The sequence below is a fragment of the Lygodium microphyllum genome, chromosome 9 (assembly GCF_053477565.2).
Source record: "Lygodium microphyllum isolate KBCC chromosome 9, Lygodium_microphyllum_v1.1.10, whole genome shotgun sequence".
Lineage (NCBI taxonomy): Eukaryota > Viridiplantae > Streptophyta > Polypodiopsida > Schizaeales > Lygodiaceae > Lygodium > Lygodium microphyllum.
In genome coordinates this window covers 129914802-129930282 of record NC_141143.1, presented here as the reverse complement: position 1 = coordinate 129930282, position 15481 = coordinate 129914802, and the positions used below count along the sequence as shown (strand labels likewise).

General features: G+C 39.3%; 1 protein-coding gene across 1 annotated transcript; it reads left to right on the top strand.

The window, feature by feature from the left end:
• The first annotated feature begins 9859 nt into the window (after positions 1-9859).
• LOC148031581 (uncharacterized) lies at positions 9860-12148 on the top strand. The gene has a single exon (XM_087685585.1). The coding sequence runs from the start codon at positions 9860-9862 to the stop codon at positions 12146-12148; it is 2289 nt and encodes a 762-aa protein (XP_087541711.1).
• Positions 12149-15481: the final 3333 nt, after the last annotated feature.

The following is a 15481-nucleotide window of genomic DNA, read 5'->3' as shown; positions in this document are numbered from 1 at the left end:
AAAAATTACACACATCACATACCCTCTCTCTCATCACCCTTTCTCTCTCCCCCCATTATCTCAACTAACTAACAAATATTTACCTAATTAACTTTATGGGCAAAAGAGAGAGATATAATTTTCTAAATAGTATATCTTTGCACTCTTAGAAGCATCATATGAGATAGTCATACAAAGTAGAAGCTTATACACACTCATTCAAACATTGCTTTATTGCTTTAAAAACACACTCGTTCAAACATTGCTTTATTCATGTTGTCTCTCTCTCTCATCCCTCTCCCATCACTTTGTTACTCTCTTTTTCCCCCATCACTTTATTACTCTTGCTTTCCTCGCCCAACTAGATTTGTGGTTTTTATTTCACCCATTAAGGGGCTACCAGTGACCCCTTTTGGCAAAAAAACTAACCACAGATCCGAGAATATACAGCATGGGGAGAAAAGAAAAAAAAAACATGTACCCTATTGGTCCCTATTCTCCCCATATTGTATATTCTCGGATATGTGGTTTGTTTTCTCGCTAAAAAGGGGTCGTCAGCAACCCCTTGTTAGGTGAAGAAAAGCTCGTATCATATTGGTCCCTATTCTCCCCATATTGTATATTCTCAGATTTATGATTTGTTTTTCACCAAAAAGGGGTCGTCGACAGTCCCTTATTATTAGGCCGGCAAAGAAATCCCACAAATCCAGTTGGCCAAAAAGTTACTCTTGCAAGGAATGGGTCCCCATTACTTAGTTTATTTTAATAAACAATGTGTGTATACATTCCAAAGAAAATTCATTTATGTTGCACATTTTTAAAAACTAGCTCTAATTATGAAACTTGCTCTACTTATGAAGATAATTATTATTATTAATGAGGTATGATATACCAGTTCATGGAAAAAAGACTTGAGAAACCCTCCCAAGGCTAGCTTATTAAAACTATGTTTGTAGTATAGAACAACAAAAAGAACTAGCCTAGTGGATAGTCACTTGGTAGTTAAGTGAACTTGGGTGATGACACTACCAGGATGGGTGATCTCCCAGGAAGATTTTCCTATAAGCTAGTGAGAGCTCCTCACGCGCAGCCAACATTGCCAACTAAGCCTTCATAGCCCATTGCCAAGTATGCCAAGGCCAAGATGCCAAGTATGCCTTGGTCGCTGCCTTAATCGTTGCCTTAGTCGTGCGCCTTGGAGTGACGCTCGCTAGATGACATCAGAGGGGATTTGTTTTGGGGGGAGGGGGCAAATGGGTTGGTTGGGGGGAGCGGATGGGGGGAAAGTTTTCTGGTGCTTACCTGTGTTCGCCCACCTGTTGCACTTCGTTTGTCCCCGCCAACGTCCGTCCTTCGCGCGCTCTCTCTCTCTAGGTGGGGGGGAATTTCTCTCACTCATATAAAGACAAAAAAAAAAGCAAAAAGTGTTATTTAATTTTTCCTAAATTGAAAAATTAACTAAGTAACTAATCAATAATAATTAATAATTAAGTAAATAATTAATTAATTATAAACTAATTAATTAACTATTAATAAATTACTTGTGCTCTCTCTCTAGTAGTGTTCATTTTTGAAAGTCCCCTAGGTTTTTTCCATTGAAGGGCTCATGAACAAGTGCCTTTCTTGTGGAAGGGCTTTTTCAAAATTTTGACCTTCGATAGACATGTATTCCAAAATTTGCATTTCTAGCTAATAGAATAGTATTTGAGAAAAAAATAATAACTATAACATTTGTATAAGCCATTTGGTTGGTTTTTCATGTCCATTAATTTACCAAAATCTAATACCGGTATGATATGATGATAGAATATTCAAAACTTAGTATAACATATATGATATGAATACTTACTTAAGAATTAAAAATTTTATAATGCCAACACCAAAAATAAAATTGCAATGCCATGTTTAGGCTGAAGTTCAATCAATTGAGATAGTCTAGAAAGGCAACAAGATAGCCATACAATCATCCATAGTCTCGAATGAAATAGCAATACAATTAAAGCACACCATTACTTAAACTTTCTTATATCAACTATGTTGCTACCACATTAACATTGCGATGAGCTTTTAATCCATCCCATGTAGCATAGATGGCATCCCAATCAACATCTGTCGAGTCCTTAGCACCATTGTATGAACGGAACATGAGTTGATTCAAGCTCTCGAGTGACAATCTATTGCGATCATTGGACTTGATATGATTCATTTTGGAAAAACCTCTCTCACAATCAACCGTGCTTGCAACAATGACCAAGCATGCACGCCATAACTTTTTCATCTCCGCAAAGACTTGATCAAACTCAATATCATGCCCACACAATTGCCAAGCAGCATGCATACTTCGCCCTAGACATGTTCTTTTTAACTTCACCATGAAGTCTCCATACTCAAGCTTGCATGCATCAACATCAACAAGTGTCCCAAACTTTTCTAATAAGGCATCTATCCATATTGCACCCATTGTAAAGCATCCACGAACATCATGTGGATAATCCTTTGGACTAAATATCTCTGCAGCCTCAAACAACTTTATATCGGTAAACCTTGCATATAGTGCAAATATTACCTTCTGTACAAATTGCTTGCCAATTTGAATGCAGCTATCCCAAGTCACCAATTGCACACAATTATCCTTAGGTCCCAATTGGTTGTTATGAAGACGGTGCCTTTCCATAGCTCCTACATTGTTGATTGAAAAGTACGCATATCCATCTTTGACCTGTTGATAAAACTTTGTGAGATATTGTGTCCCATGACCAAAGTCCCCCAATAAGAAGCGTTCCTCAAGGATATCTATAGTAACCATAAGCTCAGTTCCTATAGAAGTAATGTTGACTTGCTCAACTTGGAATTTTTTGTTCAAAATATTTAAATAGTGTAGCACATCAGCTAACAAATGAAGGAAAAATTGAATTTTAAATGAGGTGAAAAGTGTATATAACTCTACACTTTCCCTCATCCATATGCGCAATAGAATCAGAATAAGTCTTACAAGCCTTTTCACCACTTGTCCTCTAGAGAGCCAGCGAATCTCATGCACCTTCAAAAGCTCATGAACTGGTAGCTCAAATTCAGCAGCTAAATCTTTCAATTCTGCATTCCTCTTATAAGAACTATTGAACCATTTGTAGGACTTTCGAGCTGCTGCTTCTACTACCTCAAAGATAGGTAATGTAGATAATGCATCCTTAGAAGCCAACACATCTCTATGTGCTATACAATGGACCCCAACTAAGTGTGGTACCTCTCGAGCAAATCAGGTAACTAGACCGTTTTCTTGCCCAACCATTATACTACATCCATCAGTCGAAAATCCTACAAGCTTTGACTTTGGTAAACCAAAGCTTTGTAAGAACTTTGAAAGGCCATCATACAATCCTTGTGCTGTTCCATTTTGTGTCTTTAACAATGCAACAAATCTATTGCATACATGTCCATTTACCTTATCACATAAATATGTGATACATATGATCATGTGGTGATCATTAGACATATCTGTGCTTTCATCCACCATTAGTGAATAAAAAGGGCTTTCACTAATCTCTGCCTTTACCTTTTCATGCAAGTATTTGCAGCACACCTCCAAAAATGTATGAGCTGAACTTGAAGAAAGATATGATGCATAGCTTGCTTGACTAGGAACATATGGTGCCCCAAAAAACACTAATTCTTCAACATTCTTCTGAAAGTCAGAAAGTGGTTTATTCCTAATAGTAATGAAGTACATGACTTGGAGTAGCACCTTGATCCGTGCAACCCTTTTATCCACCTCTGCTTGATCCATGATTTGCATATGTGTATCAAGGGGTAAAGTTGTTCTTTGCTCTTTCTCTGCCCATAAGAACTTTGCTTTCAAATGTTCTTTAGATTTTTCATGCACCTCCAAAGATGGTCATTGAAGAACTGTGCTACCAACATTACCAAAAACATTGCTCATCTTAAAATGCGTGCACATCTTACATCGGATTCTTTGTTTTCCATCTGCATCATGTATGGTATAACTCCATGGAAAGTATACTTTCCAATGTTCTTGATACATATGCTGGCCCTTTACTTTTTTTGCAATGGATCCTTCATAGTCCAAAATTGCATCCACATGTGTCTCATATTGTTCTCTGATTTCCTGTATAGTTTGCATCACATTGACATTTTGTTCCATCATGCCATTTTCATCTTCCTCATCTTCTAACCTCACATTGAGGTCCACACTCACATTCCTTGTTGGAAGGGTACATGTGTAAGAGCTTGCATGTGGAACATCAATGTCCGCACTACTAGTAGGCACATCATCTCCTGACTTTCTCTTTCTCATAAAAGCCATTGAGAGGCTTAATTGTTGAGAATCCTTTTTGGGACGACCAATTCTTGTTGAAAAGGCCATAATCCCAAATGTAGCTAATGGCTGTCAACAACAATAATATCATGAGCTTAAACATCCAACAATATGTATAAAAACTTTCCACTCTCTCTAACAATCCTAGAAAGTGATCTATAGCTCATTAGTTCTAAGGACTTAGAAACTTTCCACATCCATATGGACCATGGCGCAGTTAACCAATCTAGTATCCATTCTAGCCATAACCTTGAAATACATGCCTTATTTTTCAACTAGGTTTAATCAAGACTACCTTAACCTTAAATATTTAACCTTGAATGAATTTGTTGAAGTTTGATGACTCGCCAGCAGTGAATTCTAAATGTCTTGGAAGATAGTAAACTTTCACCCTGGATCTACAATGGATTAAGTCTGCACTCTTCAACTTCTCCAACAAACTTCAAGGATGCTCCATTGAACCTTTTCAAACCACATCAAATCCATAGGCATTAGTTAATAAGGACAATTAACAATGTTATATTTCTCCATGAATTCATATAAGCATTGTCTAATAGCGACTCAAATGTAACACATTGACTATTACAATTTACATGACTAAAGTATCTACGTTGCATAAGCCCGGTGCCCGCAGCGACCACTGGCCAACCCCATTGCCCGATGGCCACAGGCCAGCCCCATTGCCCAATGCCCAATGCCCACTGCCTAGTGCCCAGTGGGCCACTGCGCACATGCCAAGCTGGCAAGCTGCCGCTGCCTGCCCAGTGCCCACGGGCGACCACCTGGCACCCACGAGAGACCAAGCTGCAGCCAGGCATGCACCTCCTGCCACGTCTGCTCTTGGGCCCTGGCAATCCCAATGCCCGTCTCGCAGATCGCTTGCTGGAGCCTGGCGGACGAATCATCCACCGTCCACATCCGCATTGTGACGTCTTAGGAGTCTGACGAATCACTGCACTGTGCCTGCCGCTGGCCCGCTGCCTGCCCACGGGTGACGGGCGACCACCTGGAGTCTGGCCAGTGGCACCCAGTGCCCACGCGCCACTGCCCAGAGGCCACAGTGCTCCAGCCTCCACACTAGCTACCCAGATGAGTAGTGGGCACTGGCTCCTGGGCCGTGGCTTGCAGTCTGCAGGCTTGCGAGTCGCCGTTCAGCGGCTCAAGTAGCATAATAACAAGCTCAGACTTTTAAATATTAGTTAACCAACACTACACTGCTATAGCCTACCTCAATGCTCATACCTCAATGGACTCGTGACCCGTCTTTCAAGATTCAAGGCATGAGCTTGGAGCAATGGAGCCTAGAGGGTGGACCGTGGAGGCGCCGGAGGCACGCCGTATGAGTCATGACTCACGATGCAGTCTGTAGACTGTAGGTACTAGGTACGACTCACGATGTGAGTCGCTGTCAATCTTTCAAGTTTCAGGCTTTAGGTTTAGAATTTAGGGCTTTTAGCCTTAGCAAGTTAGCTCTAATCTAATAGCACCTCGCTGGCCGGCCGGGCCACAAGGACTCAGGAGGTATACCGTATACCTTACATATATATAAATAAATAAATATATGAATTTTTAAAATAAAAAGCTTTCCTTCTATAGCAAGGCTTGTAAAATCATGCCCTTTTCTAGGAAGGGCAAATTTTTTTCCTTGCCCTTCGATAACAAGGTTTTAAAAATATTTACCTTCTCTTGAAGGTCAAAATGCTTCTAGAAGGGCTCTGCAACCCTTTAAAAAAACCCTGGAGGGAGGGAGGGAGGGAGGGAGGTACGTACCTACGAGATTAAGACAATAATCCACAACTTGAGGGAGGGGGAGGTGTTGTGTCATAGGGGGTGTGTGGCCTTATATAACCACTTTGACATAGTGGAGCATTAAATGCATGTCAGAGAAAGAGAGAGAGAGAGAGAGAGAGAGAGAGAGAGAGAGAGAGAGAGAGAGAGAGAGAGAGAGAGAGAGAGAGAGAGAGAGAGAGAGAGAGAGAGAGAGAGAGATGGAGAAAGGGAGACCGAGAGACATGTGTCATACGAAGAGAGAGATGTGAGAAAGGGGCGAAGAGGGGGGCGGGGGGTGCTAGTCATATTTTTCTACACCACAAATTTTGGTTGGGCTGTCGATGACCCCTTCTTTGGCGACAAAATGATCCCAATCCACATGCACTCTCTCTCATCAACCATCCTAGCCTACACGCACTCTCTCTCTCATACCTTGGACCCTACCCAAATAACTAAGATAGATGATGTAGGCACGCCGATGACCCCTTTCTCGGTGGGCAGAACAATCCTAATCCACATGCACTTGCACTCTCTCTTCATTCCCTCAAAAAAAAAAATCCCATACAACTAATGTATTAATGTATAATCATACTAACTGATTAATTAGTATTACTATTACAATACATTGATGTATATGAAATGATTAATAGTAATATATAAATTAATAAACAAGTTAAGTAATATTAATATACCAATGGTTCACTTTATACTAATTGATTACTATAATAGCTAATTAATTAATAAGCTACTTGATATACATGAATTATAAAATAAGCTGATTATTATGAATTAAGAAATTAATTAATAATTTAATTGATATAATTTGATTGATAAACTAAATATCTAATCAATGAACTAACAAATACCATCTTGTTAAATATTATTTGATTTATATTGAATCAATAAAATTTTAAATAATATACCCACAAAGGATAACTAACAAACGAATGGATGCAATAAAATCTATTTATATTACTTAATTGATTAATAAATATTTTTAATTATTAAATAATTATGTGATAAAATTATTTAATATTTTAAATAAAATAAATATATAATATTACCATTAGTAAATATTACTTGAATAAAATATATTGTTAAAAACTAATTTATAACTAATCAAAGATATCTAAGTAATTCATAACTAATTAATGAATAATCAATTATTATTTATTAGGAAATTTAATGAATTATTTATTAATTTTAAGTAATTAGTTATTGGTTATTACTACTTATTTTTTAGTTCGTAGTTATTAATTTTAAACAAATAGTTATCAATTTCAACTAATCGATCAATATATAATTTTATTGGCTAAGTAATTAATTAATAGCTTATATATAAAGTAGTTATTTATTAACTATTAATATTAAGTAATTACTTATTTAACTAAGTAACTAATATAAATATAATGTTATTTGCTAATTAATAAGTAATTTCTTAATTAGTTAAATGGTTACTTAATTAGTTCCTTGGTTTTTAATTAGATAATTAATTATGAACTAGCTATTAATTTATTAGTTAATTAGTTGCTTAATTAATTACTCATTTATAAAATAATTAAATTTAAAAATTAATTAATTAATGAATTACTTTAAAAAGCTATTACTTAATTTTTATTAGTTACTTAATTAATCAATAACAAAATAACTAATTTGCTAATAGTTAGTTAATTAGTTCATAGTTAGTTAATTAGTTATTTAATTATTAATCACTATTGATTAGTTACTTAATTGATTTCTCAATTTAGGAGAAATTAAATAATACTTTTTGATTTTTTAGTTAACTTGCTAAAATAAAAAATTAACCAATTTATTAATAGTTAATTAATTAGCTCATAATTAATTATTTATTTACTTAATTATTAATCATTATTGATTAGTTAGTTAATTAATTTTTAAATTTGAGAAAAATTAAATAACACTTTTTGCTTTTTTTTGTCTATATATGAGTGAGAGAGATTCCCCTCCCCCACCTAGAGGGTAGGTTTTTTTTAAAAGGGTTGCAGAGCCCTTCTAGAAGCATTTTGACCTTTAAGAGAAGGTAAATATTTTTAAAACCTTGTTATCGAAGGGCAAGGAAAAAAAATTTCCCTTCCTTGAAAAGGGCATGATTTTACAAGCCTTGCTATAGAAGGGCAGTTTCTTATTTTAAAAATTAATATATTTACATATTTATATATATGTAAGGTATATGGTATACCTCCTGAGTCCTTGTGGCCTAGCCGCCCGCGAGGTGCTATTAGCTTAGAGCTAACTTGCTAAGGCTAAAAGCCCTAAATTCTAAACCTAAAGCCTGAAACTTGAAAGATTGACAGCGACTCACATCGTGAGTCGTACCTAGTGCCTATAATCTACAGACTGCATCGTGAGTCGTGACTCATACGGCGTGCCTCCGGCGCCTCCACGGTCCACCCTCTAGGCTCCATTGCTCCAAGTTCATGCCTTCAAGCTCAAAAGACGGGTCACGAGTCCATTGAGGTATGAGCATTGAGGTAGGCTGTAGCAGTGTAGCGTTGGTTAACTAATATTTAAAAGTCTGAGCCTGCTATTATGCTGCTTGAGCCGCTGTGCGGCGACTCGTGAGCCTGCAGGCTAAAAGCCACGGCCCAGGGACCAGTGCCCACTACTCATCTAGGTAGCTGGTGTGGAGGCTGGAGCACTGTGGTGTCTGGGCAGTGGCGCATGGGCACTGGGTGCCACTGGCCAGCCTCCAGGTGTTCGCCAGTCACCCGTGGGTAGGCAGCGGGCCAGCCGCAGGCACAGTGCAATGTGCACTCGTGGAACAGCCTACAACCTACAGGTCTACCAGTACCGTGACAATGTCTGACTCCTGAGACGTCACAATGCGGATGTGGACGGTGGATGATTCATCCGCCAAGTTGCAACAAGCGGGCTGTGATGGGCATCGGGATTGCCAGGGCCCAAGAGCAGACGTGGCAGGAGGTGCGTGCCTGGCCGCAGCTTGGTCGCCCGTGGGTGCCAAGTGGTCGCCCGTGGGCATTGGGCAGGCAGCGGCAGCTTGCCAACTTGGCATGTGCGCAGTGGGCCACTGGGCACTAGGCAGTGGGCACTGGGCATTGGGCAATGGGGCTGGCCTGTGGCCATCAGGCAATGGGGCTGGCCGGCTGCTGCGGCACCAGGCTTATGCAACGTAGATACTTTAGTCATGTAAATTGTAATAGTCAATGTGTTACATTTGAGTAGCTATTAGACAATGCTTATATGAATTCATGGAGAAATATAACATTGTTAATTGTCCTTATTAACTAATGCCTATGGATTTGATGTGGTTTGAAAAGGTTCAATGGAGCATCCTTGAAGTTTGTTGGAGAAGTTGAAGAGTGCAGACTTAATCCATTGTAGATCCAGGGTGAAAGTTTACTATCTTCCAAGACATTTAGAATTCACTGCTGGCGAGTCATCAAACTTCAACAAATTCATTCAAGGTTAAATATTTAAACAAGGTTAAGGTAGTCTTGATTAAACCTAGTTGAAAAATAAGGCATGTATTTCAAGGTTATGGCTAGAATGGATACTAGATTGGTTAACTGCGCCATGGTCCATATGGATGTGGAAAGTTTCTAAGTCCTTAGAACTAAGGAGCTGTAGATCACTTTCTAGGATTGTTAGAGAGAGTGGAAAGTTTTTATACATATTGTTGGATGTTTAAGCTCATGATATTATTGTTGTTGACAGCCATTAGCTACATTTGGGATTATGGCCTTTTCAACAAGAATTGGTCGTCCCAAAAAGGATTCTCAACAATTAAGCCTCTCAATGGCTTTTATGAGAAAGAGAAAGTCAGGAGATGATGTGCCTACTAGTAGTGCGGACATTGATGTTCCACATGCAAGCTCTTACACATGTACCCTTTCGACAAGGAATGTGAGTGTGGACCTCAATGTGAGGTTAGAAGATGAGGAAGATGACAATGGCATGATGGAACAAAATGTCAATGTGATGCAAAATATACAGGAAATCAGAGAACAATATGAGACACATGTGGATGCAATTTTGGACTATGAAGGATCCATTGCAAAAAAAGTAAAGGGCCAGCATATGTATCAAGAACATTGGAAAGTATACTTTCCATGGAGTTATACCATACATGATGCAGATGGAAAACAAAGAATCCGATGTCAGATGTGCACGCATTTTAAGATGAGCAATGTCTTTGGTAATGTTGGTAGCACAGTTCTTCAACGACCATCGTTGGAGGTGCATGAAAAATCTAAAGAACATTTGAAAGCAAAGTTCTTATGGGCAGAGAAAGAGCAAATAACAACTTTACCCCTTGATACACATATGCAGATCATGGATGAAGCAGAGGTGGATAAAAGGGTTGCACGGATCAAGGTGCTACTCCAAGTCATGTACTTCATTGCTATTAGGAATAAACCACTTTTTGACTTTCAGAAGAATGTTGAAGAATTAGTGTTTTTTGGGGCACCATATGTTCCTAGTCAAGCAAGCTATGCATCATATCTTTCTTCAAGTTCAGCTCATATGTTTTTGGAGGCGTGCTACAAATACTTGCATGAAAAGGTAAAGGCAGAGATTAGTGAAAGCCATTTTTATTCACTAATGGTGGATGAAAGCACAGATGTGTCTAATGATCACCACATGATCATATGTATCACATATTTATGTGATAAGGGAAATGGACATGTATGCAATAGATTTGTTGCATTGTTAAAGACACAAAATGGAACAGCACAAGGATTGTATGATGGCCTTTCAGAGTTCTTACAAAGCTTCGGTTTACCAAAGTCAAAGCTTGTAGGATTTTCGACTGATGGATGTAGTGTAATGGTTGGGCAAGAAAATGGTCTAGTTACCCGATTTGCTCGAGAGGTACCACACTTAGTTGGGGTCCATTGTATAGCACATAGAGATGCATTGGCTTCTAAGGATGCATTATCTACATTACCTATCTTTGAGGTAGTAGAAGTAGCAGCTCGAAAGTCTTACAAATGGTTCAATAATTCTTATAAGAGGAATGCAGAATTGAAAGATTTAGCTGCTGAATTTGAGCTACCAGTTCATGAGCTTTTGAAGGTGCATGAGATTTGCTGGCTCTCTAGAGGACAAGTGGTGAAAAGGCTTGTAACACTTATGCGGATTCTATTGCGCATATGGATGAGGGAAAGTGTAGAGTTATATACACTTTTCACCTCATTTAAAATTCAATTTTTCCTTCATTTGTTAGCTGATGTGCTACACTATTTAAATCTTTTGAACAAAAAATTCCAAGTTGAGCAAGTCGACATTACTTCTATAGGAATTGAGCTTATGGTTACTATAGATATCCTTGAGGCACGCTTCTTATTGGGGGACTTTGGTCATGGGACACAATATCTCACAAAGTTTTATCAGCAGGTCAAAGATGGATATGCGTACTTTTCAATCAACAATGTAGGAGCTATGGAAAGGCATCGTCTTCATAACAACCAATTGGGACCTAAGGATAATTGTGTGCAATTGGTGACTTGGGATAGCTGCATTCAAATTGGCAAGCAATTTGTACAGAAGGTAATATTTGCACTATATGCAAGGTTTACCGATATAAAGTTGTTTGAGGCTACAAAGATATTTAGTCCAAAGGATTATCCACATGATGTTTGTGGATGCTTTACAATGGGTGCAATATGGATAGATGCCTTATTAGAAAAGTTTGGGACACTTGTTGATGTTGATGCATGCAAGCTTGAGTATGGAGACTTCATGGTGAAGTTAAAAAGAACATGTCTAGGGCAAAGTATGCATGCTGCTTGGCAATTGTGTGGGCATGATATTGAGTTTGATCAAGTCTTTGCGGAGATGAAAAAGTTATGGCGTGCATGCTTGGTCATTGTTGCAAGCACGGTTGATTGTGAGAGAGGTTTTTCCAAAATGAATCATATCAAGTCCAATGATCGCAATAGATTGTCACTCGAGAGCTTGAATCAACTCATGTTTCTTTCATACAATGGTGCTAAGGACCCGACAGATGTTGATTGGGATGCCATCTATGCTACATGGGATGGATTAAAAGCTCATCGCAATGTTAATGTGGTAGCAACATAGTTGATATAAGAAAGTTTAAGTAATGGTGTGCTTTAATTGTATTGCTATTTCATTCGAGACTATGGATGATTGTATGGCTATCTTGTTGCCTTTCTAGACTATCTCAATTGATTGAGCTTCAGCCTAAACATGGCATTGCAATTTTATTTTTGGTGTTGGCATTATAAATTTTTTAATTCTTAAGTAAGTACTCATATCATATATGTTATACTAAGTTTTGAATATTCTATCATCATATCATACCGGTATTAGATTTTGGTAAATTAATGGACATGAAAAATCAACCAGATGGCTTATATAAATGTTATAGTTATGATTATTTTTTTCTCAAATACTATTCTATTAGCTAGAAATGCAAATTTTGGAATACATGTCTATCGAAGGTCAAAATTTTGAAAAAGCCCTTCCACAAGAAAGGCACTTGTTCATGAGCCCTTCAATGGAAAAAACCTAGGGGACTTTCAAAAATGAACATTGCCTCCCTCCCTCCCCCCCCCCCCGCTCTCTCTCTCTCTCTCTCTCTCTCTCCTCCTCCTCCTCCCCCTCACTCTATCCATCACCCTTGATCTCTCTCCTAGGCTCTCTCTTGGTGCTCTCAAACCCCCCCCCCCCTCTCTCTCTCTTTGTGGCACTCACATCCATTCACACACAATCTCTCTCTTTTGCTCTCTCCCTCCCACACAAATATTTATATCCTCTCTCTCTCTCTCTCTCCCCCTCACACACACACACACTCTCTCTCTCTCTCATGCCAAATACTTTTTTATATATATAGCACTCGCATGCACACATATGCATGTACACTCTCTATCTCCCTCCCTCCCTCCCTCTCTCTCTCATGCGCACACTTTATATATCCTCCTCTCTCTCTCCCTCTCTTGTATATGACATACACCCCCACACTAATTCTTTCAATGACACCCATATTTGACATGAGTATTTGTACATATGTAGATAGCTTTGGAAATGGATCCAACATCCAGTACTACACCAAATACTGAGGTCCGCATATATGTATGGTCCCTCTCTGCCAAATCTATTACGCACTACACAAGTAGTTGTTTCCTGATGTTGAAGAAGGAAGACATTTGCAATGGCAATTGCTCCCGTGTTCTTGCTATCACCCATGCAAATGGCCGAATACAAAGCACACCGGTCCATTGTAACAATGATAATGAGGCTATCCAGGTATATGTTCTGGATACCTTGGTCTCACAAGACTATCTTGTCGAACAAGGAAATGGGCCTACATTGCAGCCTTCCCCCACCACAGACCTCACCGAGAGCCCTTGTAGCATTGAGAAAACAACAATCACCATGGAAGCCTCACCACCCCCCTTGGACATTGAGAAAAACAAAACCATCCCTATCACACTTGATGTGGAAGAGGAGGGGATGCGACAATCCTCTTATGCTGTAAATGTGGTTGAGTACATAATGTCTTTGGGGGGCCGACATTGAGTCTTACGTCATTTGCTTCAAAATACAAGCACTATAGAGAGAGTGGAGAAGATTCCAATATTCTATGATGCCAATGTGGCATACGAGCTTCCACTAGTAGCAGACAATATGCATCCAATGGAGGGTATGGAGCAAAAGTACGATGGCCATTGTTGGACAAAGCCCAGGTCAACATCAATGGAATTCCTTAGTACTGTTCGCCGAAGCAAATGTATTGGAGAGCTAGAGTGTCCCAATAGAGATTGTATTGGCAGGTCGATTTTTAGCTCCCCAAACAAGGTGGCATGGACAGGTGCAAGATTCTTCATTCACTCCACTATCACTAAAGTGATTGCAAAGTCGCATGACATGGTTCTAGTACCCTATCGCAAGTAAATCACACTAATCAAGTCCAAATGCATGCCATGCAGGTAAACTCAATACCACCATATCAAAAGTTGGAATGTTAGCTGTTGGTCTTGGAAGCCTTGGATGCTTCTATTGTAAGAACCCCCCCATCCTGCTCTCCAAGTGCAAGTGTGTAGTGTATTATGCGATGTCAGCAAGGCCAATGTCAAGATTATTTATTCATCAAGGCACACATAACCATGAGGTCCAAAGAGGCACATGTAGAGCTAATGTCAAAGAGGTGCGAAAGACCATAGAGGAAATGGTAAGAGACTTTAGTGCAGCTGGACCTCGACACCTACAAATGATTGTGGCTAGAAGGCTAGTGATGGGTGCCTTGGTTCGTGAGCAAGGTGTCCCCATGTCTGACACTGAACTCTCGATGATGCTCGAGGAACTCCAACCACTCATTCAGAGGAACAAATAACATATCATTCCATTCACAACACATTTCAAAATATCTTTAAAAGGATATGCATATGAAGATCAATATTTTGTACATGCAAGTTCAAACACATGGTCCGTGGTGCAGCACATGCTAAGAGTGATCAAGGAATGGAATCTCGTCTTCTAAAGTTAAAGCAACGTTGTCCATAATACAGATTTTTCCATGGTAGTCTATTTCCTAGGCAAGCCGTTGACGATGATAGTAGGTGCTTTATATTCAAAATGTTAACAACTGGGCCAGCCTCAGGGGTTGACTTAGTGAATCGTATGCGAAGGAATGGCACTGGGGACCTACGCAATAGTTGGGTATGCTTTGACCACGTGCATCGCATTAATGATTGGACCACCATGGCAGCACATGTGTATGACCCAAGGTAGTTTCTCTTACCTAATTCTACCGTCACAACACAAACTTAAGCAACATAGTTTTCCTTACTCTCCCATTCCTTCCTTGTGTTTCTGTAGTGTACAAGAGTTGATGACTTTGGCAATATGTGAGATGAAAGAAGAGAATATAGATGCACAATCTCTTTTTTGGACAAAGATGAATGAGGTGATGGAGAAGTGTGGACACCCAAGTGCTGATTTTTGAGGATTCAGACGAGGCAGCTGCCAATTGGAGGGCCATCCACACAATGTTCAATGGTGGTCCAAACAACGTAATGCAAGTAATGGAGAGATCTTGCTTATTTCATTGGGAACAAAGTCTCCAAATACACACATCACAGTATGTGCACAAGAGTTTTCAAGATGAGCATAAGTGCTTGTGCCGCATGTGGAGGTGTGCAATCACGAAAGATGATGCAACAATGCAATATCAATTAATTCGAGCTTGGTGGGCCTCAGGGAAAGTTACTGATTGCAATATACCAGCAATGGATTGTTGGCTTAGTTGGTGGCATATCAGATATCCACGTTGGAGGCGGCACTTTGTCGGGGTAAGACTAGTTCGTAATAGTAGGATGTGACGTGTGGTGCATTTGTTTTCTCATGCTCCATACCTTCTCATGCTATATTTTTGTCTAGGTGGTGGAGGAT

Coding starts and splice junctions, on each gene's coding strand:
- LOC148031581 (XM_087685585.1), top strand. CDS start 9,860: ATGGCTTTTATGAGAAAGAGAAAGTCAGGAGATGATGTGCCTACTAGT.